Source organism: Dipodomys merriami, unplaced genomic scaffold (genome assembly GCF_024711535.1).
Source record: "Dipodomys merriami isolate MVZ:Mamm:240054 unplaced genomic scaffold, mDipMer1.0.p SCAF_33, whole genome shotgun sequence".
Classification (NCBI taxonomy): Eukaryota; Metazoa; Chordata; class Mammalia; order Rodentia; family Heteromyidae; genus Dipodomys; species Dipodomys merriami.
The window spans coordinates 15251347-15278461 of record NW_027204826.1 but is presented as its reverse complement, the minus strand read 5'-3'; the positions used below and the strand labels follow the sequence as shown (position 1 = coordinate 15278461).

Here is a 27115-nt window from a genome sequence, read left to right as displayed (position 1 = left end):
TTTATTGCAGAGCCCCTTTACCACCAACCACTTTGGTAGAGTGCACATACAAAGGGCAGATGCCATTTATTCTTCCTTCTACATCCATGAAGGGGTGAAAGTGCCTGGATTGCCCTCCTGTATGAAATGTAGGTACAAGTTTATGTGGCATGTGCGTCAGCTTAAAAAAAAAATCTGTCAAATCCTCCTGGGGGAAAAAGTGTCAGAATATGACAAACAGCTATTTATAAGAATAATCTCCTGAATGCCTTTGGTAGCTTGAGTAAGAAACTAAAATACAGAAAATTTTGTTTTTTCTTAGGTAGACAAACCTTTCAATTAGTGACCAGAAAAAAATTATCTGTTTGTAAAAGACAGTTAACGCCTAGGGACCAGCTGTCATATACCTCAGAAGGAAGCAAATAAGGGTTTTCTTTACGAGGATGATTTTTTTAATGTCGTTATGATTTTCAAACATAAATATATGTTTAATAACTCTACAGGTACCCATGGCATGTTATAAAGAACCCTATTAAATTGAAAGCAGGAATCTAGAGAGACACAATCTAACCTGTTCCTCTCAATCAAAAGCAATGTTTGTGGAGAGGTGTATCTTCATAATGCTACATATTCCCTCAAGGGGAATAGATGTGCTCACATTTAAAACCTCAAAGGCTCAGGGGAAATCACCCCTGAATATTCTAAGACTTAAAAGCAAACAAACATATCACAAAATAACTTCAAAGAAGGGAAGATCTTTCTAATGTGTAAAGATTTCACTTCATAGAATCCCAAGTCACAGAACAACCTGGGCAACTATGAACACAATGAAGACAAAGAACAAGATGCAGGGCGAAGATGAGGGCCCAAGAAGGTACACATGGTTCACTCACAGAGGCTTCAGTGTTCCAAACCACATTTCCACAACCGCATGCCATCATTCCTACACCATATGTTCTAAACACTGGGTCATCACAGTCCCTTGAACAACTTAATCACCCACTAACATAACTGCTCTCACCACTTCTTCAATGTCGTCAGAGAATCCAAAGGAACAGTCTTCACGGCTGCCGCAATGTCTCTGCCCCTTCAACCCCTTACTATTAAGAAAACCACTTGTGGCACATAATTGAGTACAATCCACACTCTCGCCTGTGGGAAAGCCCTCTATTCATCTTAGAAGACAAAACAGAACTAGAAACACACAAAGCCAAAGGAAGCCAAGGTCCCTGTCCTCTACTCCCTTTGCCTCAAATTATACGGATGCACGAGCCGATTCATGTGAATGGGCTTTCACTAAGGAGAAAGCTTGGGTTCCCAAGCAGAGATCTAGAAAGGTCCAATTAAGCAGGTTGGATGAAAAGCAATGATATCACCAGGCTCAGCAGTGAGCTTCAGGCCTCAACACATTAATCAGAAATGACTCTCTGGTTAGTTTATACACATGACATCATTGAGTCTGAGCTGTGGTCTCTCCCTGCCCACTGAAGTGTTTCACTGTCATCTGACTTAAAGGAACTTCATTCTAAAGGAACTTCCATGACTTAAAACTTCAATGGAAGCTCGAAAACTTCAGTATTTTGCATAACTTAAACTTGGTGATTTTGTAGAAAACAGATTTTGCCAATGCCTTTTGTCTGAGCCCTAGCAATCTGTGGTTTCCTTCTTTTTAAGTTAATAATTACACACTCCTGATTGCAAGTGCAAGCTATATGGCTAGCTAGACCATCCTTAAAGAAGCATGGATGAGGAAAAACAATTTGCCTTGGGAAAAGAGTTGAAGGATGCCAACTGTGTAGATGACAGTCACGGGAGAAAAATAAAGGAAGGCACCGGCAAACCTTTGAGAAGATGAGGCTGTCCATCTCATCACTGGGCGAATGGAAGAGGTCAGGGTCACTCTCAGATTCTCTTTGAAGTACAGCTTGTTTTGAGGCACACTCCCCGCCCAGCCCGACAGCCAAGAAGTTCTCACACTCTGAGAAAGAAAATTTATTCAATCAACACTTTTTTAAAAGTTCACTTTCCTTTCACACAAGGTACTAGTACTTTTCTCTCTACTGCTTTTTGTCCTCTCTCCCCCTTTCTTTCTCTCTTTCTCGCTCTCTCAGTTTCTCATCGGTTGTGGGACTTGAACTCTGGGCCTGGGCACTGTCCCTGAACTCTTCAGCTCAAGGCGACCACTCTACCACTGAGCCACAGCACCACATTCTGGTTTTCTGGTGCTTCATTGGAGATAAGAGTCTCACAGACTTTCTGGGCTGGCTTTGCAGCTCAATTCTTAGATCTCAGCTTCCTGAGTAGCTAGGCTACAGGAGTGAGCCACCAGCCCTCGGCTCTCTCTCTTTTTAAAAACATAAAGAAACTAGAAAGAACATAGTCAAATTAGAGGGTTTCAGATCTGCTACTTCAATAAGATAATCATGAGCTTGGAGTATAGAGAAAGATAAAATGATGATTCAGAACTATATTCTATCTAAATGGAAATGTTTTCTTTCTGATAATTACAGCTTGTCTTTTGTTTTGAAAATCTGAAGTCCATTAGGAAATTATGAAATGAGATTTGTGGGCCAATTTCTGTTCTGAGATTATAGTTGTTTCTAGAAACATTACTTTTTAAAATTAGCAATACAAAGATCAAAGTGGCACAATCACAAAAATTAGTGATATTAAGTAGTAGATAAATCAATACATCAGTGCATTAAATGTACAGATTCTGGGGCTGGGAAGGTGGCTCAATGGTAGAGTGCTTGCTTTGTATGCATGAGGCCCTGGGTTCGATTCCTTAGCACCACATAAGCAAAAGGAAAAAAAAGCTGGAAGTGGCGCTGTGGCTCAAGTGGTAGAGTGCTAGCCTTGAGCTGAAGAGCTGAGGGACAGCGCCCTCAGTTCAGGCCCCACAACCGATGACAAAAAAAAAAAAAAAAAAAAAAAAAAGTACAGATTCTACTGAGTAATGAAGGAAACTGTTAACTTTTCTTCCCTAAATAGATCTTACACCGGGAAAGTAATGTACCATAGTAGAAAAATGAATCATCTGAATTTGGCTAAGTTTGGAAATATCCTTAAACAAAAAGAGGTGCTCAGTGTGTGCTCTATGTGTATGTGTATGATTTACAATCCTGTGGTTGAAATGAACATATTAGGAGATAATGTCATCATAGAATCACACACAGAATGACACAGGAAATTAGGCAGGACCTATAGATTAATCTGAAGACCCTCCAGTTAAAAAGAAAAAAAAACACCATAGTTAATAGGCAACTATTAGTTCAATGGGAACAGTCTTGCCTTTCAAAGATGGAAAGGAAATGTATGGGTATTCTGGATGGTCTTTTTCCTCCCATACTGCATAAAGTGATTATTAACTAGGTGGAGTTGGTAGATTTGTGATCTTTCTATTCTTTCCTCTTTCCTCCTTGGAAAAATCAAAAGCTCCATTCTGTGACAGAGAGGAAAACCAGTGGGGCTAGCCAAGAACAGAAAGGGCTGTCACAGCAACCGCCGAGCGGTAAGCTGTCCAGCTGGCAGCCTACATCCAATCCCAAGCTCAAGCTATTCTCACAGACTCAGCCATGATAGAAAAATCTCATCCCAAAAGTAAATCTAAACCAGCACAAGGGACCACAAAGGAGTCTGGAATAAGAGATCATATCGTGCAGACAATATTGACTGTTGGACTAGTATACCACCACACCTACATTTTTAGGTCTCATTAACTTTTGCCTGGGCTAGCCTCAAACAGGGACTCTCCTATCTCTACCTCCTGAGTAGCTAAGGATTACAGGCATAAGCCCTTACTGCCAGGTCTCACTTGTTAGCACAAAGATCCTAGGCCAAGAAGTAATTTAATCCTGTGTAGGCCTCCATTTCCCTATGAGAAAGAAGGGATGATTAGTAACCTCCCAAAGATTTGTACTGACAATCAGAAATACTTTGTTATATATAGGAACCAGAACTCTGTTCCTCAGCATATAACAGGTATGTAATACATGTGCCTAATGAAGTTGGGCTTTATTCATCTTTAATGTATGATTCTTTAAAAATGCGGAGGAGAAGCCAGGTGCTGGTGGCTCATGCCTGTAATCCTACTCAGGAGGCTGAGATCTGAGGATTGCGGCTCAAAGCCAGCCTGGGCAGCAAAGTCCATGAGACTCTTATCTCTAATAAACCACCAGAAAACCAGAAGTGGTACTGTGGCTCAAGTGGTAGAGCATTGGCCTTGAGCTGAAGAGCTGAGGGACAGTGCCCAGGTCCAGAGTTCAAGCCTCACAACTGACCAAAAAAAAAAAAAAAAAAGTGGAGGACAGTAACCTGAAAGCAGGCACTGATGAGGATATGGCCTGCATAGAAATCTGCCTGTCATTCTTGTGTACTGAGCCATTAGCACTTTAAAAGCTAATAGAAGTCATTTTTGAAGATGCACTCTAATGATCTGCATTTAGAGTTAGAATAGTTATTTACCAAATAATGATATTTAGTCCTTAATATGCACGCATGTATGTATATAATTTTTCCAGATTAAAAAACTTGTACTTGTACCATATGAACAGAATATGTTATCTTTACAGGTGACTAAAAAATCATAAAGCCACATATATAATCCCTCTGTATAACAATTAAAGATAATAAAAAAATTAAAAGCCACATATGACATCTTTTACTACTAAAGTAAAATGGAAGAAACTACTCTTGTGCTTAATCCAGATCATATCTATCCCTTCCTCTGATTCCTGTGTTGTATGTTTCAGAAGGAAAGATCTCCAAATCAAAACATCAGTTGGTTTTGTTTTTTATTTTTATTTTTGTCAGACATGGGGCCTGAACTCGGCCTGGGCGCTGTCCCTCAGCTCTTCAGCTCAAGGCTAGTGCTCTACCACTTGAGCCACAATGCCACTTCCGACTTTTTCTGCTTATGTGGTGCTGAGGAATTGAACCCAAAGCCTCATGCATGCAAGGCAACCACTCTACCACTGAGCCACCTTCCCAGCTCCTCAAAATATCAGTTTTTACAGATGCATTGTGGCTCTAGAAAACGAGATATTTAGATCCAGCAAATCAGAAAATGAAAGGAAAAAAAATCTGTTTACCTGTGCTCTGTTTGGAAGCCAAGAGTGACGCTGCACCAGGACATGGCTCTATGGAACACCAACTTTCTCGATTTATCTAGAAAAAATAAAAATTACTTTAGACAGTGAAGTAATGTTGTTGAGTCTGAAATTATGCACCTCCTCCTTTTTCTTTAAAACTTCAGAGCTCTCTGAGAAGACTGTCAATACACAATAGGAAAAGATATGCACTCATGGTGCAGGGCAGAGGTAAAGTAAAAAAGTTAATATATGAAAATAATCAAATATTAAGACACGTATTTGATGTCCTCGTTTGCAAGTTAAAATATATTATTGTGAAACAGGTTTCTCTAACAGTAAAAACCAAGCAACAGGACTATCTAGACTAGAACTATCTAAACTGAGAGAATATTATTAAAATGCAATATCTCTTAATAACTAATTTAATAATCATTATCTTCAGTGGTTCTAGAAGAAAATTAAAAGTGGCTAGAACTCTAAGGGGTGTGACCACAATCCTTTAGAAGACCCATTAAAAAAAAAATCTGAGGCCAAAGGAAGCAAAATGACTGGATGAAAGAAATAGTTAAATAAGATTCAAAAAGAAAGTCTATGCCTTGTATGCATGAGGCCCTGGGTTCGATTCCTCAGCACCACATAAGCAAAAAAGAAAAAAGCCGGAAGTGGCGCTATGGCTCAAGTGGTAGAGCGCTAGCCTTGAGCTGAAGAACTGAGGGACAGCACCCAGGCCCAGGCCCATGCCCAGAATTCAGGCCCCACAACCAGACCCCCCCCCCCCCAAAAAAAAGTCTACCAAAATATACATATCTCTTACAGAAGGCTAAACAAAATTATGGAGTCTTGAGAGAAAGTCTTGAGACTTTCAATCTAGGTCCACTTGTTTTGAGGTAACAGGTAAAAAAAAGGTATAGGAGAACCAAGACAGAGCATACACAGAGAAGCTATGCTTGTGATGGCATTCATGGTAGATAGCACATATTTGTGAACATAAATAGCTTAGAAACTCAAGCCTGCTGGCTTACAGATGCAGCACAGAAGTATGTGTTAGGGAAATGCAAATAAAAATTACCACGAGCCATCACTTCAAACCTATTAAGGGTTTTTTTGTTTGTTTGTTTTGGTCGTGGGGCTTGAACTCAGGTCCTGGGTGCTGTCCCTGTGATTTTTTACTCAAGGCTCTACCACTTTGAGCCACGGCACTACTTCCTGATTTTTGGTGGTTAATGGGAGATAAGAGTCTCAAGGACTTTCCTTCCCAGGCTGGCTTCAAACTGTGATCCTCAGATCTCAGCCTCCTGAGAGTTAGGATTACAGGTGTGAGCCACTGGTGCACAGCTGGTTATCATTCTCTTTAAGTGTGGAAATAACATTTCCCAGTGAGAATGAAGAAAAGTTGGAACCCTTATGTAATGTTCATAGGAATGTAAAATGATACCAGCTATGTGGGAAAAAACAGCGTCTGTTTCTCAAGAATTAAGTATACAATTACCCTGTAATTCAGCAATACTGCTTCTGAGAATATACCCACAGATAAAAAGTCATAGCACTATACACAGCAGTCAACAGTTATAACAGCCCAAAGGTTGGTTGACAGATGAGTGGATAAGTAAGAAAAAATGGTATATGCTTAAGATGGAGTATTTTTTAGCCTGACACATGCTATGACTTAGATGGGCTTTGAAGATAATAAGCTACAAAAGACAATCCCCCCCCCACACACAAAAGCTATACAATTATGGCTCCACTGTATGAGACACCTAGATTGTCAAAAATCAGACAAAAAAAATGGTGATTCCAAGAGGCTAAGAGGAGGGGGAGAAATGGGGAATTATTGTTTAACAGGTGCAGATCTTCAGTTTGGGCCTGTGGCAAGGATGTGGAGAAGGCTGTTGGTGATAGTTACACAAAGATACAAAGTACTTTGTTCCACTCAACTGTATACTTAAAACTGTTTAAAGGCTGAACTATATACATTTTATCCCAATTTTAAAGGGTATGCAGCAGTTCCAGATATGAAAACTTGTCTGAAAAAAGTTATGATGCTGCCCACAAAGCCCAAGTCAGAGCTAGTAACCTCAGCCAGTTGCTACGAGTCCTAGCCAGTGCCATTAGCCACGGAACAAATCTCAATGCTGCAATGCGTGCAGAAAGAATGTCAAAACATGTATCAGCATTTTCAACCACATCCTGTGTAATAGCAACACCAAGCCATCATGTTCATGTATGGAGAATACTGAGCTTGCTGTTTAAGTAGGCTGCGTCGGAGATACAAACTAGATGAAAAAAAAAAAAAATCTCCCTTCTGAATCTACGCTAGCCTCCTTTCTTTTCATCAAGGATACCTGTCTCTGTCTCACTCACAGACCACCAACATGCCTTCCATACCACACTATGATGCGCCACTGGAAACATTTTCCTATAGGCTACACACAGTGCACACACACAGTAACACATCTGAATCCTATCCAATATGCAAGTAAAAGAAAGCAGGTAGACCGGTTAGAAGAATGCTTACTCTCAAGCAAGTGTCCCGAAATACAATCCTAAGGCAGAGGAGTTTACCGATAAGCTGGTTAGGTATGCCGTCAATACTGCTAGGCAGTTCTGAAGCCAGACTTGGCATGAGATTCTGATTTTATCAGAAATGTGAAACTGCTAATAATTAGAGGTTCAGAGAAAAATGAAGATGAAGGTTATGAGCCCCTTATTCAGACCTTTCCCTTAGGAATCACTGAGCTCTGAATAAAATATAGGACTGGATACTTACTGGGTAGGAAAGGTAGATTCTAACCTAGTATTTAGAATTATTATTATTATTATTATTATTATTATTATTATTATTATTATTATTATTATTATTATTATTATTTCAGCAAGTAGTTGGAAATGTAGAAATCAAGGCCCAGGAGCTTGGCTTAGTGATAGAAAACATACCTACATCATTTGGAAAGGGATTAAGTCACAAAAATACACTAGTAATTATTTAGCTAAGAAACAAACATTATCAGTCACTTTCCTTTGTCCACAGACTGCTCATGAAAACTAGCTCATCGGCACCACAGGAACTCAACATCCAGAGTTCTGATGAGTTACAATGTATACAGACATGGTGTGATGAAAGTGACCTCAGAAGAAACATCAGACCCATCCAGGTGACTTTTCAACGTTTCATTCCTGCCATCAAGCCTGAAACCTGTTGTGATAATTGAAACCATGCCTTCCATGTGTTCCCCACAGTCTGAAAACAGTGGTACGTATTTTCCTTCTTTTGTTACTGGCAGTGCTGCTACTACTTATGTCTGAACAAACAACCTAATAACAGCTGGCGGTGACACCAAGCCTTCTCAGCCACTGCCAATACTCACTTCCTCTGCCAGTGTCTCAGGAGACAAAGCCCACACTGCAAGACTCAACAAAAGGAAGGGAAAACCCACCATCCAGACATGAAAACCAACTGAGTCACTCTGGTCAGGGAATCACACTATAACTCAGCAGATAAGCACTGGTGGCATCAATCTTTAGCCCCCCAGTGTCTTTCTTTTGCTGCAATGTGGAGGTGAACTTTTAAAACGTTTATTTCTCAGAGAAATAATACTAGGCTATGTGCAGACACACTATACATCTGAGCTTTAGCTAATGTGGTCACATGGCCTCACTCTCTGTAAATACACCCATTCAACACACACAAAACTCTGCAACTCTTTTTACGTATTTTAACATTATGGTTTTTTGGTGGTGTTTGTTTGTGTTTGTTTTGTTTTGTCCAGTCCTAGGGCTTGAATTCAGGGCCTGGGCACTGTCTCTGTGTTTCTTTTTGCTCAAGACTAGCAGTCTTGAGCCACAGCACTGCTCCTGGTTTTTTCTGTTTATGTGGTACTGAGGAATCAAACCCAGGGCTTCATGCATGCTAGGCAAGCACTCTACCACTAAGCCACATTCCCAGCCCTGAGTTAACATTCTGAATTAACCAGATACAAAAAAAAAAAAGAAAAGAAAAGAAAAAAATGCCCCCAATAAATTATCAATAACATTAAGAATCATGTCAATATTACTAGACAGCTTGTTTTCCCCAGGTACCCAAACTGGTAAAATTAATAAAACAGAAGTGGCCCCTAGCTAAAGCCAGTATAAATCAACAGTTAGTCCTCAATTAACAAATTCCATCACACATTATTCCTTCCTTTTGGTATACTAGTACTGTAATAAGTTTCTGATAGTTGCTATTTTCTAGGAATTCCAATCCTTGGCTATCAGAAGCTTTTTTTTTTTTTTCAGGGAAACTGATTATTCATTATAAATGTAACTGTACATAGAGAAATTATTTAAATATTTTAAGTTCAATTAGAATATGATTATGTTTAGCAATACTTAAATGCAAAAGAGTTTCATTAAATACAAATCTGTAACGAAGGTTAGTAAACACTTTTCCTAAAGCTTTCATTTTCTTTATACCAGAAGCTCTTACCAATCACCAACAGGAAATGAACACCAGCTTTCTGAGGGACATTGGAAAAATTAGGGTGCAGGTACTAAAGGTCCCTGGCAACAACTAAATTCTTCCATATCCATTTTTAGCCTATGATTCATAGCTACCAAGCACTTATCAGAAGAACCAGAAGCCATGTAAACATCAGGAAAGAGAAAGCAAGGGAATGTCATATCCAGGGGTATATGTATATGTGTGTTGCAGGTTTTATCATTTGTAAAATAGTATAAGAAGATAATATGTTGAAAGATTGGGAGTCAGTGGCATAACAGCTGATCTGCAGATAAAGACACATGCATCTAGCTCTGGGGAACTCCTCAGAGAAAGCCTGGGTGTAGAAGCACATCCATGAAATTAACTACACAGAACTGACAAAGGAGGTCACCCAGAATGCCTAATAAGCCAAAGAAAGTATGGATATATAGCACAAAATGAGAATTCCAAAGCTAACTTAATAAACTGTGAGAATGCCAATGGGAAGAATTGGAGTTATAAATGTAGAATAACAAAGTGAAAGGCTCACAATCAAAACCTTGTGACCAATATCATATTTTACCTGTATTCTGTTTATCAAGTATCAAATGTAACAGTAAATTAATTAATCACAATTTACAGAAAAAAGGCTTATGAATTCATAACACTATTTAATATTTACAGAGCCATTCATACAAATTAGACACATTGTTCAGAGTGAACAGATGAACAAGGACAAACTCTTTTGTATAAAAACAGGTAGAGGGCTGGGGAGGTGGCTCAGTGGTAGAGTGCTTGCCTCGCATGCATGAGGCCCTGGGTTCGATTTCTCAGCAGCACATAAACAGAAAAAGCCGGAGTGGCGCTGTGGTTCAAGTGGTAGAGCACTAGCCTTAAGCTGAAGAGCTGAGGGACAGTGCCCAGGCCCAGAGATCAAGCCCCATGACTGACAAAAAATAAATAAAAATAAAAACAAGGAGAACAAGAACATGTACATGACATATGCATGAGCACCCAATATTTTTTTAATTATTGTAAAGGTAATGTACAGAAGGGTTACAGTTACATAAGTTGGGTAATGAGCACATTTCTTTTGTACAATGTCATCCCTTCCTTCGTGCTCTCCCCGTTTTTCCCTCTTACTCTCTACCCACAAGTTGTATAGTTCATTTTCAACATACTGTCCAGTGAGTCCAACAATTATTTTTTTAAATGCTGACAGAAGATAGTGAACTTCAAAGTGATTTTTGTAAAAATAACTGGAGAACACTAGTAATTGGGAAGGAGGGAAGAAATGAGAATTGTAGGAGAAACTACTAAAAACTGTGACAACATGAACTCATATGCTATCATGTGTATATCCAGTGTCATATAAGGAATGCCTATATTGGAAAAGAAGTGGTCAAAATAACACCTAAGACTTCTTCCAGCAGAAAAACGTCTAAGACTCTTGCAATGTAGAGTACTGCATACTAGGATCTTTGTTTTTAACGTATGTTGTTCCTAGTGACATCATGCAAAGAAAGGTCCTAAAAGCTAAGCTCTTCTAAGTACATCATGGAGGAAAACTTAAAACACCACTGCTATTTCTTAAAGGAAGTTACATTTCAAAGAAATAAAACCATTATCTTGGAACAAGGTCAAATACCAGGCGGTGTCGGCCTAGGCCTGGCAAGTCAGACAACCATCCCAAGAGTTATTATGGAGGGGACCCTTGCAACAGTCCACCACAAACCACGCCTCCTCCAGCAGGGAACTAATCGCCCAGCCTTCTCAAACCATTTTTTAGCCTGACTCAACCAGAGGAAAAAAATGCAGAAAGTCACTGGGCGTGGCAGCACTAGCCTGTAATCTCAGCACTTGGGAAGCTGAGGCAGGAGAATCATAGTTCTGAATCCAACCTGGGATACCTGACAAGACCCTGTTTCAAAAGAAAAGCTCCTCGTGATAGCTCATGTTTGTCATCTCAGTTGGAAGTTGGAAGTAAGATTGTAGGTCAAAGTCAGTCCGACATGAAAAAACGTTGAGGCAGATATTCCCTCTACTCTCCAAGAACAACTGGACATTGTGGTGCTATGTGGGAGGCACAGGTAGGAGGATCACAGTCTAAGGCCAGCCTAGATATAAACCTTGGTAAGTGAGACCCTATCTGAAAGGTAATTCAACACAAAAAGGCTGGAGGCAAGGCGTAAGTGGGCGAGCTCCTGCCTAGCAAGTATGATTCCCTTAGTTCAAACTACAGTACTGTCTCCAACCGTACCCCCTCAAAAAAACAAAAAGCAAATAGCGAAAAACAAAAACTAAGGAAGTCTCCAGTACTCAGCTGAATCCTTGACCCAGGCAATACACTAAACTCTGCCTGGAATTACTCCTCATCAAGTCCAAACGCAGGTTCTCTGGGCATCTGTAAAGCACTTGGTTGGATTCCAACTTCCCCTGCCTCTGCCAGAAAACCATTAAACTTCCAAAAAGTGCTCCATGAGTTGTCCAACATTCCCAGACTTCCATCTTCCTGACTAGAGAAGTTCAGACTAATTTTAGAGACAAGGATGTCTTCTTTGAGCTATCAGCTATCCAGATTTCACACACCCAACCCGGCTAATGCTGAGAAAACAAACAAATACAGCTATATCAACAGTCAGATGGGATAATTGAAAAGCAGCCAAACAAGCCAGAGGGCAGCTACGCCACATTAAGGAATAGCTTTACAGAAAACCCTTCCTAAGGAAATAAATGTAGGCCCCAAAAAAGTGAGGGAGAGACAGCAGTGGAACAACACAGAAAGGACTGACAGCGAGAAGAACGGAGAGAAAAAACAGACAGACTCACTGAGAAAGAGACCCAGACAGACAGATGGGGAGAGGGAGGGAGGATAGGGACAAGAGCCACAGACAGAGACTCCATGAAAGAGCGAGTCTGAAGGTCATTTCTCTCTTCGTGATTTTCAAAACTATGACATTATCCTGAACACCAGACTCTACCTAAAAGTAAAAACACACTGCTTATTCTCAAACACTTGCTATCTCCCTTCAGATGTTGCTTTAAAGGACCTTCAGATCACCCCCCTGCCCTCTAACCATGACTTTTGGCCTGACTTTCCTCAGACTTCCTCCCAGTATGGGAAGGCCAAGGTCTACCACTACTGGACTGAAAGGAAGCGAACAGCCAGAGTCAGACAAGATGAGGCCTGCCCCTTACCTTCAGCAGCACCACATCCACTGTTCTGTCCACCTTGGAGATGTCACACAGGCTATAGCGCCTCTTGTGCCGTTCATACATTTTGTCCAGATACAACGAGGAGGGAGAAAACACAAGAAGTATACCCACTGTTAACTTGGGGACCAATGTGCTCAAACAAGTCAGAGTTCCAACTTTCTCACAGTGAGCAGGAGGGCTCTGCCTTCCAGAAACCCCTCAGGGGCAAAAAAAAAAAAAAAAAAAGAGAGAGAGAGAAATTTAAAAAGCAAACAAGTAGAATCCAACTCCTTGAACTGAGAACTTCGTGGCAACTTCAGAGTGCTGAGACGATCTTATAATTCATAATATAAGCAATGGATTCCCCCAAGGTCTCTGTCGCACAGAACCCGGCAGGAGGGGAAGTACAGACGGTGTCCATCGCTGACGATAACTCCAATAGAAAACTCAAGACTGAACGGACTAAGCATAGTGGTTGACACGTGGGGGGAGAAAAAACAAAGCAGGCAATAAAAATCCAGCATTTACTTTGCCAAGATGATGGGAGGGGACGGGGGAGAAAAAGGAAACAATTCTATTTCCAAGAGATAATGTGAGAAAATTCACTAATTTTTCCCCTTAAAACAGTAAGAAAGAAAAAAAAAAAAAGACAAAAAGCTGGTGATGCTTTTTCAAAGAATGAGTCGTTAGTCTGTCTCTTGCTCAACAGGCAGCTGGACCCGGGTTTGGTTTTGATTTAAGTTGAAAATATCTAAGAGTAAAAGGAAAAACAGACCACTCCTCTGGCTGCTCTCCTCCTCCCGCCACCCCTCCCGCCCCAGCCTCCTCCCCCTTCTTCTCTCTCAAGAACGTCACTGCTTGCCCTTTCAGCTCTGCACCCGCAGCCTTGGAGGTTTGAAAACCTAATTGCAGTGGTGGGAACATGATTCATCTACAGACGAAGAGGAGAAAAACAAGGCTTCCTTTTCCAACTAGCTTCCTCCTGCTCCTCCTCCCCACCCAGCTCCCTAGGAAAATGGCTCTGTCAGGCATTGCTAGGAGATGCAAGCCCTTTGATGTCAGGGTGGTATGCTAATAAAGGAAGGGGGTGTCATCTTAAACACCACAAGTCTGTACAACACACTCAGCTGTTCCAGGACGTATAGAACACTGAATCTACTGAAGGAAGTATATACTTGCAGCTCCCTGCCACGTGCAAACTGATGATTTCATGTGAGAAAAATGTTCGCCAAGTATTTCAGCATTGTGTCTCCAGGACCCAGAAGTGGCTATGAAAATGTCTGGCAATGTTTAGAACTCACTAAGAATTAAGTTTTTGCTTTGAGATTGGGACTGGGGGAAGAATGACGGGGGCTTTAAACAAAATGAGAGAAAAGGTATGGAGTAAATGATCAAGTGTAAGCATGTGTGTAAGTGTGTGTGTGTTAACATTCTTGTGGGTAAGAAAAGCAAAAAAAAGGTTGGGACTTTCTCCCCCATCTATGCTTTTGGCATATTAGCTAGCCCTTATGTATGGCTCTGTTATTTCATTTGCCTACTTTGCTACCATTCTGGAACTTTCTGTCTACTACCCTATCCGACATCCTGAGGGGCAGATCTAGTCTAGCATCATCCACTCACTTCAGATACTCTCATCCTTGGACTAGAAATGAGTGAGTAGAAAAGAAGCAAAAAATATGCTTTAAAGAAAAAGAGATGGGGGAAAAACCCTCAAAAAAGAACTTCCTTTTTCCAGAAAGAATGACATACATTTTTCCTAACTGTTCAGAGCAATCCTTAGGCAGACTGGGAGAGTGTGAATGCCGAGTTTCAAATACGGCATCAGAAAGGAAGAAAAGAGATTTGGTAACTCAATTTCTGTCAATATTGCAAAGTTGGTGAGAGGTGGTTTTTTAGGAGCTCTAAAGGAGTACAGAAGGTCTGATGAGTCCCCATTTCCTAGCGCTTGAAGGAGATAAATACAAAAGGCCAGCAAAGACTGCAGGATTGTTCTCCTCTATGTATCTATTAATGTTATCACAGTCTCAGCTACATCCAACTACAAGGCTTTCTACTCCCCCGTCCCTCACGGGTGCATCATTACACGCTGTACCACCAGTGAGCAAGGCCTGGCTCTACGTGCCAACATATACAGAGAGTTGCTTTTCAGCAGAGATGATGCTAAACAAGCAAAACAAAACAAAAAAACAGTAGAAGCAAAGCAATCAGATATATTTTAAAGTTAGAAATAAAATTATTGCTTGGGCTTTCCAAACTCATGGAAACCTGGCCAGGGATTTATTAAGATTTCTAAACTGTGTAATTTAGGGCATGAGTGAAAGATCTTACAGGCTTCAGTGTATAAGAAAAAAAGACTATGTATTAAATTTTCTATATTAGCTTTCTTCCTTCTTCCCCTGTGAAGCACAATGCTGCCTCCCCTCTGTCCTCAACATCCTCTGCTCCTCACTGCCCCTCCCTCCTGTCCTAATTAGAACCAAGTGTTTCCTGCTTCCCAAGTTCTCAGGGACTTCTCTAGGGATCAGAGATACTTTAATTCCCATAAAACCTTTCTATCCTAACCTCATCCAAATAGTGACTTACTACAGATAATCTATATCAGTTGAAAAGATATTTTGTCCCTTACTGAAGAGGCAAACAGAAGCAATAAGAAAACAAGGTCTCTGTTCTGGGAAAGTTTATACAACCAAGATACACATATGTTTAAAAAACAATGTAACTCTCTTAGATTAACCTAGAACTGGCTTTGTATAATTAAAAGGACAATTAAAAATTGTCCATGTGTAATCTGTTCCATGTTTGGGTGGGAAAAGTCTGTTTTCTCTCTGGACCTACTCAGAAAGCCAGCAGAAGACAGAGTCTGCAGTTCTGTGCTTTTCCTGCTAATGTAACAATTCCAAGTTTTTATCGAAAACATCTGGAACCAAGAACTTTGTTATGGTTTTGAAACACAGCAACCAATCATTTCATATCTAAACCAGAGCTGGGAGTTACAGATTTGGAGGAGGTTGGTAATATTTCCCCTTCTTTAATTAACTACAAGGTTGAATACCTTACCCAGTTATTTAGATGTTCTTTCATGTCAACACTGTGAGGCCAGCTTCTTTGGTTCTAGGTAGAACAGAAGCCCATCTCAAGTCCCACAGCCAAGTTTCTGAATTAGGATGCCACCTAGTGGAAAGAATATGCTGACCGCCCCCCTGCAACCCCACCCCCCCCAAAAAAGTGGAAGAGGTGGGGAGCATAAATTAAGGGGGGATTAGGCAGGATCCAGTTACTAAATGGTTTTCCTGAAACCCCCAATGAACATAAGCAACAGCATGTGACTGGGGATTGGCCAAAGATCAATTTAGTCTCTGCAGGGAACACAAGGTACTAAAGTGAAACCCAAGGGTCCTCTCTTTTCCCTGATGTGCCACTGCCTATAGCTCACATCAACTTGGAATATGTTCCTGTGACTCTGTGGACGTAAATTCCTAGAACTGAAAATGGAAGGGTTCAAGCTATATCACAACACAAAGATTTTCCTGCTCCAATACTATACACTGCCAGCTAGACACTTAGAAATCTCTGTTCCCTGACATAAAAGGGAGATTCAAGATATTCTCTCAAAACTTACAGAAGACACACAGTGTAGAAATCACTTCTGCTTTTAGGTTTTTCCACTCAGTCTTTACACAAAACAGGAAGGAAGGGAAGGTTTTCACAGGCAAGAATTTGCATTCATATATGCTCTCACTTGAAAAGAGCATGCCACCTAGAATCATGCCTTTGTTGGTGACAAAATTTATTAGAATACAGATAGACATTTTAGCCTCCACATGATTAAGTCTCATTTTGCTCAGAACAGATTCCTTCAAGAAGAGGTGACTGGCTTACAGAATGGCTGTGAGGGTCCAACTCCTCCCTGCAACTTCCTTTTACATTGCCATAGAGGGGTTTTGGGTACTGCTGTCCAGAGAAGGAGGCCTGCCCTTCCCTTTGCCATCTCAACTGACTCGGACCTGGAGTTCTCCAAAGGGAAAAAGAGGAAAACAGTGGTAGCAGCAAGCAGCTCCTTTGCTTTAACCCTTCATGGCCCTTTCAGGAAGAAAGCATAAAGCAATTTAGCTGACAGCAACAATTTGACAACAAAAGCAATCATTACAAGAACAGAAATAAGATGGAAAAATCTAAGAACAAAGTCACTTTATAAACTTGCACTCTTTACCAGAAATACACCTCATGGAACAAACACAACAAATGTTAACTTTTACTAAAATTACAAACAGATTTGTGAAGGAGGGAGAGACTGGCAGTGGTACTTCATGCCTATAATCTCAGTGACTTGGGTGGTAGATATCAAGAAGATTGAGGTTCAAGGCCAGCCTCAGCAGAAAGTTAGTGAGACCTTCATCTCAACAACAGAGCTGGAGCATGTAATCTCAGTAATGTTGGAGGTATACGTGAGAGGATCACCTCCAGACCAACCTAGGCAAAAAATGTGAGACACTATCTAAAAAATAACTAAAGCTGCCAGGCACTGGTGACTCACACCTGTAATCCTAGCTACTCAAGAGGCTGATGAAATCTGAGGATCTCACTTTGAGGCTAGCCCAGGCAGGAAAGCCCATGAGACTCTTATCTTCAATTAACCACCAAAAAGCCAGAAGTAAACTGTGGTTCAAGTCATAGCACCAGCCTTGAGTGAAAATGCTAAAGGACCCTAAGTTCAGGCCCCAGTACTGGCACAAAAAAACAAAGCAAACAAGCAAAAAAGGCTGTGGGTGTGGTTAAGGTGTTAAGAGTGTCTGCCTGGGCTCAAACCTCAGAGAGACATAAAGACAGAGAGACAGAGACAGACAGAGAGGAGGGAAAGAGAAAAGAACAGAAAGGGAGAATCATTGTCAACTGGTGACACTGTTAGGACACTTCAATCTATAGCAAGTCTTCCAAAGCAAGATTATAAAACAGCATTTACTGACTACCTCACATACATCAAGTACTTACACACACACACACACACACACACACACACACACACACACAATTTCTATGAAGTGACCAGGCATGGTGTAGCTTGCCTGTAGTACATGTGCCAGAAATAAAAACAAAAGTGCCGATAAATGAAAACAAAAGCAACTCCAATGTTTTCTTTTATAATGAAAGGACACAAGAATTTCTTTCCATATGTGTAAATCTTATGAACTTCATAAAAACAGGTAGGTGTAAGCTTTTAGCAAAGTAATGATAGCCAACAGTATTTCCCATTTCCCCTTAGGTATTAACAGTAAAAAGGGGCATGCTTCTCCAAAATTTCTTATTCTTAAAACCACTACTAATATTTCCCAACGAGTCAACTGAAACAAATTTATATCCTTTGCTATTTTCCCATGGAATAATTTGTATAACCAACTAAAAACTGGACACTAGTGTGAGGGCAGTTAGATGAAAGATACCTGTTGCTTGAACTCAAGTGTTGAGTACAGACCAAGAAAACAAACTGAGGGCTGGGAAGGTGGCTCAGTGGTAGAGCGCTTGCCTTGCATGCATGAGGCCCTGGGTTCAATTCCTCAGCACTACAAGCAAAAAGAAAAAAGCCGGAAATGGTGTTGTGGCTCAAGTGGTAGAGCTCTAGCCTTGAGCTGAGGGACAGCACCCAGGCCCATAGTTCAGGCCCCACGACCGGACCAAAAAAAGAAAAAAGAAAAAGAAAAAAAGAAAACAAACTGATGGTCCAAAAGTATTTACCACTGACAAAACCCTGGGCATTAAGAAGTAAAGTCAGGGGATGAAGGCAAATTGTAGAGGCTGATCAGGTCTCTATTCTGCAGAACTACCTACAAGGTGGCAGCAAGAGACAGATGGTAAGTGAATCTGAGGGACTGTAGAGATACCCAAGAGGTACAGGGGTCAGTAGGTGAAGGAACTCAGGAGAACAGTTGGAATTAGGCATTCAGATTAGGAAATCAAGATATGGAGATGACAGCAAAGACACTAAAAGAACAAAGTACTTCATAGAAAGAATGGTAAGTAATGTCAACTGCTGTGAAAAGCCAAGAAAAGAAGTGGGTTTTGCTGTGAATTGTTTAACAGACATGGGAGAATGAGGATAGTGCTGGGTGAAACTCTAGGGTATTAAGTGCTGTATTTAAATATCTACTATTTCACTGGTGAAAATGTATGCTCTCTCAGAAGCAATACACTCAACTTTCTCAAATTTTCTCTTAAGACACGTGCCCCTTAAAGATAAGTATCTTCAGCATATCCTTTTATTAGGGTTATTATAGGATTACAAATCTGGTATTAGAAAAAATCTTACCTTGGAGAATTCAGTAACATTTAAGAGAGAAAAAGAACCATTAACATGAAGTGATCGCTGTGCAACAGATATGAATGTCCTGTAGAGTCTACCAGAGAAAGCCTTGAGTGCAGACATGGGTGACAGCATGGAGAAAGGTTGTTAGTAGCCAGAGCAGGCAAGCAGAATGGACAAAGGGTGTTTGGGGGAAGGAGCCAACAAGGAGCTTCCTTTCCTTTCCATACACTCATCTACGAAATAACAACGCTCCTTCTATAAAACAATGAGGCAAAGCAAACCACGTGGACATTAACAGACCAGAATTTCCCAATGGGATTTTTTTCATCACTAGCATGTAATGGTCAATTAGTAACAAGGTAATGAATGTGAGCCAAAATCGTTTATCCAGGTATTAAAATATTTAAGGGTGTACTGTAGAGGTTTTGTACCATAAAATATGATTAAAAAAATAAAAATGCATGAGCTACTGCTGGATCCTTGAAAAGATATAGTAGTGAAATTGTACAAAATCCAAGACTGCCTGGTTAGCAAAGTAATCTTTGGATCTTCAGCTGCAGTGATTAGGAAGATTATTTACTTTAATGGGAGTTTAACACCGAGAAACAGGAGAGAAGAGGTAGGCATGGCATACTAAGAGTGTGAGCAGAGGTAGCGGACAAACACCAGGCCTGACAGAGGGAGGGCAAGATGTCTAGTCCCAAGATAGACTCATAAACAAGCACTATGACACCAGGCTGAAGGAGCATCAGCCTACGTTACAGAAGCATATGCAGAAGTATATGATGCCATGCCACAGAGGTCAGACCCTACTCAGAGCCCCCCTCCTCCGCCCCGCTGGAAGCCACAGAAGTAATCTGATCTGTGCTCTAATTCAAGAAAAAGATGTAAAAGTTTTTAACGTTTTTAGCTTCATTCAATCCAATCTCCTCTGCCAAAATTTCTTATTGCTCCATGAACTTCAGTCAATCTTATTTTCTACTATTTGTCAAAGTAAGTACATGAAAAGTTGGTGTGACCGAAGCTCCAAAACTAGGGTATGGTTCTTCCTATTTCAAAGTGAGTGGCTCTTAGACTACTAGAGTTACTGGGATTCCCTCTTGTCTGTCTACTTTAATCAAAGTCCACCCTTCACATCCTGCTTTCCTAATACAGCTTTCTCTGCCCTTTGTACTTCTGCAGTGTGCAGACTCCAATGCACTGATTTTATGGTGCCCTGTCCTGTTAGTCTGACTCTAATAAGCACAAGGAGCTCCTAAAAGCAACAGTCATTTCCTTATTTTTCTGCTCTGGAGAGCCAAAAACAGTATAGAATATACAAAGGCCAGATGACTGACAGATCATCTTCTCGTGCACCACTGCAATCACACCCTAATTCACAAATTTAATTATGAAATAATGATGAGAGAGAAAAAAACTGTCCATTTTAATATAGAAAGGTAAGCAAACTAAGGAGTGGTACACATCTATAATTCCAGTTACTTGAGAGGTAGAAATAGGAGGATCATAGTTCAAGTCCAGCCCAGACCAAAAAAAAAAAAAAAAAAAAAAAAAAGTATTGTACGTTGATCTCAACAAATGAGCCTGGAAGAAGGATGGCACAGGCCTGAAACTCCAGCTATGTTTGAAACAGAGGAGGAGACATGGATCAAGGCCATCCCTGAGCAAAAACAAAACAGGTCCTATCTGAGAAAAAGGTCCAGGAGCATGGCCCAAGTGGTAGAGCACTTCTACAGCAAGTGTGTGAGGCCCTGAGTCTAAACCCAGTAAGCCACACACGTGAAGTGAGCAACAAAAAAGTTATGGTTTAAAAGGATTTTTTTTTAAAAAGCCAGGTGCCGGTAGCTCACGCCTGTAATCCTAGCTACTCAGAATCTGAGGATAGTGGTTCAAAGCCAGCCCAGGCAAGAAAAGTCCATGAGACTCTTATCTCTAATGAACCACCAGAAAACCAGAAGTGGCACTGTGGCTCAAATGGTAGAGTGCTTACCTTGAGCTGAAGAGCTCAAGAACAGTGCCTAAGCCCCAAGTTCAAGCCCCATAACCGACAAAAAAAAAAAAAAAAAGATTAAAAAAAAGTTCCAGTGAGACATGAAAACTTAGGAAAAATTTAAATCCCATAAAACAAGCATGTATTACTTTAGAAAATCATTTGTTCTCATTCTTCTCTTCACAGAAAAAAAGAATAGCATTAGCTGGCCTAATTAGTTGTTCCATCAGATGAGCCAGAAAATGATTCAACTTTGTATGGAAGATGCACCTCGTCTCTACAGGCAAATACATACCACTGTATAGTCCTGCTTTCAAAACAAAAACCAACTATTCATACAAAATGTTCTTCTATCAACTATCCAAGGGACAAGAGGAGGGGATACAGAGAAAACCCTTCATGGTAGACCTGACAGTACTGCTGTCAGGTTCCCCTGGGCAGATGGTCACTTGAAGACTAGTGTTTGGAGTCTATATCTGGATAATTTTATTCAATTAGGACAGATATTCTAAATGTTCTGGAAAAATCTTAAAGTGCAACAAAACTTTGTTTACCTCAGACTCAGGCTGTGAGAATTTACTTAGGAAGGGTTGTTAATACAAAGATACATTTAAAGAAGGGGAATGATCCTTCTGTCTCATCATCAGCATGCAAGGAAGTGAAGGGAAGGCTAGCAGCTTAATGACTTAACCTATCAAGAACTCTGGAGCCAGACAACCTTGACCAAGTGATATGAATCTCTAATCCTCAGTTTCTCATCTTAAAATGGGGACAAAAGTAACAAGGGCAAATAGTAAATGGACCGATTATGGGGAATATCTGTATAGTACTTGAGGCATGAGTATAGAATTAGTTCTACAATGTTTTTGCTTTATGAAAATCGTTACATAGTTAGCCTACATGGGTTCACATAAAATAAAAACCAAGTAATTTTACGTTTGACTCAGGTCAGCACTGACAGAACAAAACATTTGCTGAGACAGACCAACATGCTCCCTCTGGATATGTGCTCAACTATGAGACAAGAAAGCACAAAGAAGGGAAGTTTAAACTTTCTGTCCTCTAGTAAATGGAGAAGACAAGTGGCTCTCCAATGCCAAGACTAGAGGAGTGTCAAAGGGCACCACCTGAACACCAAGCTGTTTAACAAAGAAGTGGTTCTTTAAAAAACCAGGGAAGGACTGGAAACACAGAAGAGTTACAGCTTTGAGTGAGAGGTGTGGGCAGGAGGAGTCTCTCCATCTGAGGCAAAGGGAAAGAAGAAAAGATAGATATTTATAGATTTTTTTTTTCCTGGCCAATCCCCAAGTACCTAATTTGGACTGAACTTAAGATGTCCCTGAAACAATCCCTTTCCAGAAGGCTGAAAATACCAGCATGACCTATTGGCACAAAGAGCATTTGGCTCTGAATGACTGATTCTGGGAGAAGCTGAGCACTCTGTCTCTTTTGCCGACTTTTCTCCACCTCTCCTTGCAGAAGTCTGCTGTTGAAGCCACACAAGCCCCCTTGACATCTGGTTGTTGCATCCACAACAGGGTTGTTGCCCTCAATCCGGTCACAATGCTCTTCCCCATTTATGAAAAGCTGGGGCCTTTAAGCTCCCTTCAAATGCTATCACATCCATGATGCCTCCATTAAAAAATAAAAAATAATTAAAAAATTAAAAAACCTTAGTAAAAGGAGAAATGGGCCTGTTCCTCCTCTAGCTCTATTAGACTGGGAGGACCCACCCATCCATTATCAAAGCGATTTGGAGACTAGTGGATTCTATTGTGCAAATCCAGCAATTGGTTCCTAAAGTCCATCTATATCCACTGGGTGTGTGTGTGTGGGGGGGGGGGGGTGTTCAGGATCCCAATGGATGCTTGGAATGACAAACAGTATCAGAGCTACATACAGCAGGGTTTCTATCTACATGTCCTGCAGCACTGCCACAGACTACCAGAAGTTGTCCTTGTAAGGTCTGCACAGGGACACCTCCCTACCGCTTGGCTAAGTTTCTGCCCAGTATCTGTTACCAAGGTAACTGGCAGACCTGGAAGCAGTCACCTTCCCCTCCTGCTAGGTCACATCCTGGGCCACCTCTGGTCACATGCCTCCCATCTGACCTTAGAAGGGTCCCAGACCCTGAGGTCACATCCGGATCCAATGTGGCCACATCTTTCCCCCACCTGGCCATACCTCTTCCTGTCCCTGGCCTAGATAAGTCCTGGCCCAGGGGTGGGTCACCCCCCTCCCTTTTTTCACCATGCCTCTCCACCAAGCATGGGGTGGGGGTGGGGTTGCAGCAGTTCGGTAAATAAACTTCTTTTCCTGCCTGAATAGCATGTGGTGTTCTCTTCATCGGCTACCTAATAAAACCTACCTATTTAATATACCTTAAATACGGTGCTGTGACTTGGATGGGGTTTTTGAGTTGGAAATGCTAGAATTTCCTAACAACCCCTTTTCTGTGAACCAAACTGCCTTGAGACACCATGTGAGACTTTTCACCAATACCATTGGTAGCGTTCACATCCACGTCCACACCACTTCTCTACGCTGGTGAGTGAGACTACTCTCTACGGTTCTCTGTTGCTCAGTCTCTGTCCAGTCTCTGTGGCACCATGCCAGAGAATTCCTACAGCCTTTAGCCGAAAGGCCAGTCACCTCAAGATTGAGGTTGTTTGGTTTTGGGGGCTTGAGTGCTCTGGGGGAAGTGGGGATGCTGCTTCTGCCTGGTCAGCTTTCCTTCACTCACCAGACTGACTCTCCTACACATTGAATGGGGTGCTGTGAGTCACGCCCAAGCCTTGAAACCCCTTTGAAATGCTTCCTGAGCTCCCTGGAAAGCCAGAGCGTCTAATTTTTATGCCATTCTCAGGCTCTCTTTGCTCTCTCCCTGCCAATCATGTCCAACTTTCCCTATCTCTCCTTTTCTCTTTTCTACAACATTTTGGCTTGTGACCTGAAGAGTGAGATGCAAGTTCCCAGTCAGGGATTCCTTTTAATGCATTCAAATGAAATGGGAATCACGTGAAAGCTACATGCATCTGAAATCCTTTTACTGACACAAGGACGTAAAAAGCCAGTTTGGATAAGAAGAAAAATAATTCACTGGGCTTGATGTGAAGCAGACACGGTACCAGTTTTCAGCACTAATGAGAGAGAAGGGCCAGAGCTCTATTTCCCTTCTTCCATCATTCCATTAGGGAAACCTAATGACTCCTAAGAAGGAACATAGCCTATTATGCTGTGTACATGGGCAATATCGACAGGAACTGTTGCATGGCAAAGTAATAATGACACATGCATCACTTCCTAGAACTGGAATAAAAAGACTGACTCCCTGTTTCAAGGGAAAGCAGTGTCGTCTACAGGAAAATCCATTTAGTGAAATAGCTCAGCAGAGTTCACTTCATGCCTGGTGCTATAATGCCATGGTGTCAACAGGAGAAGAGATATGATATAGATAGGCCTGAACAAAGTCAATTCTTCCCCTCGCTCCCTAGGACGGAGATGTCAACTCCTAGTCCATTTCCTTGTTTCTCCCAACAAGTCTACGTGCAGGACAGCTACATATTATTCATTTACCTAGGTGGAGTCCCCCTTGGCTTTGATTACTATGTTCTGCATGCAAAACAGTAGACACTTGTAAATTGAAGGCTCCATTTAGTTTCTCAAATACATTAGGTTAACATCTCCCAGAAGATGGGAACACAATTCAACAGGATGATTTATTGCCCAAGTCTTTGTTCTAGGGGCCTAAGAGAAGGGACTTAGGCATGAACATACAGGTGGCTCTCTCCATCCTTCTCCCAATGATGAGACTGTCTGGAAATTCCCACAATTTCTGGCCTTACAAGGTTGGAATGGGGAGGAGAAGGGGAGGAAATCTCATTAGATCTTTAGAATAAGAGACTATTACCCAAAAAGCAAAGTCTACATACATACATGGGCTCTGGTGTCATCCATGAGCAGAAAAGCTAAGTGAAAGCCTAAGGCCCTGAGTTCAAACACCACTACCAGCACACACACACAAAAAGAAAACACCTACATCTACTAAGATCCATAATTTTCTCATTACATTGAGCTACTTTCATTGGCTGTCAATATAACAGGATAAAAGTGAGCAAAAGAAAAATGAGACAAAACAACACGAATACAAAGAACAATGATTCTCCTATTCTACCTTTTAGTCCTGTGATGGGGGAAGGAGCTTGGTAGGATAGATGTTTCCTCCAAAAAGCACACACCACCTAAGAGTCAGCAGTGCTACCAATGAAAACATTGGATTGTCTAAAAACACTGAAGGAAAAAGTCATCATTGACAAATTTGATTGGCAAAAGAAAAATCTATTTTTTTTTTGGGGGGGGGGTCCAGTCGTGGGGCCTAAACTCTGGGCCTAGGCGCTGTCCCTCAGCTCTTCAGCTCAAGGCTAGCGATCTACCACTTGAGCCACAGCGCCACTTCCGGCTTTTTTCTTTTTGCTTATGTGGTACTGAGGAATCGAACCCAGGACCTCATGCATGCAAGGCAAGCGCTCTACCACTGAGCCACCTTCCCAGCCCCAAAAATCTAATTTTTTTTAAATCCTTCAAGAATGTCCTTCTGACCCAACACAGAAGACAGACCCCAACATTTATGCCAACCATTTCAGACACCCAAGAGCTGGAATAAATCTTAAGAGATACCTATTGTATACACAGGAGAAAATAAAGGCCAGAAAAGGTAAGGAACTTTCTTGTGATCACTTATAAGTGCAAAGTCAGGTCACTAACTTATATCCTTTCCATATGCTTCATCCTTTCACACCACTTGTGACTTTATAATCTGAGGTTCTCTGAGATATGCCTTTTCTGCAACTGTAATGAAACCCTGCAGAAGAAGCCATTGGAAATTTCCTGGAAACTCTCCATTTTCAGGAAACTTAAGTCTCTGAAAGACTTACATGAAAAGGCTGAGGAATAAGTTTTCTTGTGGTTGATGCTAGCTGGAGTTTTGGCTCCAAAAGGAACAAATAAGGGGTCTGGTTCTCTTAAATACCAAATGTGTACAGAGAAGCTCACTGGTGATTCTGAGGGCAATTTGTGTTTTCATAAGTGACTCACAGACCACAAAACTACAGATATAAACAGGACAACAGATACACTTTTAAAAGTGAGACCATAAAAGCCATTCTGAACGTCAGCACTACAGCATTTCAGGTAGGTTAGCAAGTAGTTAGCAACTGTCACAGTTTCCCATTACTGTGGAGCATGATCAGCCACAGAAAGCACAGTGGTTTTTAACCAGACTCTTATGCTAAGGATGGAAAAGCAAGCTCGTCCCCTTGAGATACAAGAAAATAAATAATGTCCCCATTAAAAAATAATACAAGGACAGAGAACTGAAGATGACAGTAAGTAAAATGAAGGCAGTCCAAGAACAATGCTCCAATGATCATGCTCTGAAGACACAAATGTTAATATTGTAAAAATAACTAAGAATGGAAACTCAAATTTATTTATGGTTTAGTTGCATAATTATTTTTTAAGTGGGGTGGGAAGGGGATTGTGGTTCTGATTGAAAATGTTTTCTTGATTGGGAAGAAAATGTTAAATGAAGAATATGTTAAATGAAGAGTAACTTTCCCAGTAACCTAATACCCAACATATGGGGTTCTGTAGTTATTCTTGAGTGTTTGGCTGCTCCGTCCGTGGGCGCCCTGACAAGATACACTGGCCTGCAGGATTAACTGTTCCATATGGCTAATAACCTAATGCAATGAACAGTTGGAAAAGGCATTACTTCAGAGATACCTCAAAGAGCAGATACACCAGGGAACAGGCTGTTTCCTAATGAATTTGGCCATATCTTGCCGAGAAAAGACCCCCATGACACATGGAAATGCTAGGTTACAGCACAGGGGGCATCATGGAAGCCGAGGTCTGAAAATGTTCCCTATCCATGGTAGAAATCCTCAAAGTGAACGGTGCCAAAACCTTTTTATTTTGGATGAACAAATTCAGTGTCACCTACTGGTGCTATTTGGCATGTATTTCTATACCTTTTCACAGAATTCTTAAGGAAATAAAAGGCGGATCTAGAAAAAGCCTACTAATCCCTGTATCAAGAAATA

At 41.1% G+C, this 27115-nt stretch overlaps 1 protein-coding gene across 10 annotated transcripts in view; it reads right to left on the bottom strand.

The window, feature by feature from the left end:
• Akap13 (A-kinase anchoring protein 13) overlaps positions 1-27115 on the bottom strand; it is a 174876-nt gene that overhangs the window by 60982 nt on the left and 86779 nt on the right. For all 10 annotated transcript variants that reach the window (XM_070043194.1, XM_070043196.1, XM_070043199.1 and 7 more), the window contains exons 9-10: positions 5070-5145; positions 1821-1957 (exon numbers count right to left, since the gene is read on the bottom strand). In XM_070043194.1, coding sequence (XP_069899295.1) covers positions 1821-1957; positions 5070-5145 — 213 coding nt within the window. The remainder of the gene's footprint in view (positions 1-1820; positions 1958-5069; positions 5146-27115) is intronic.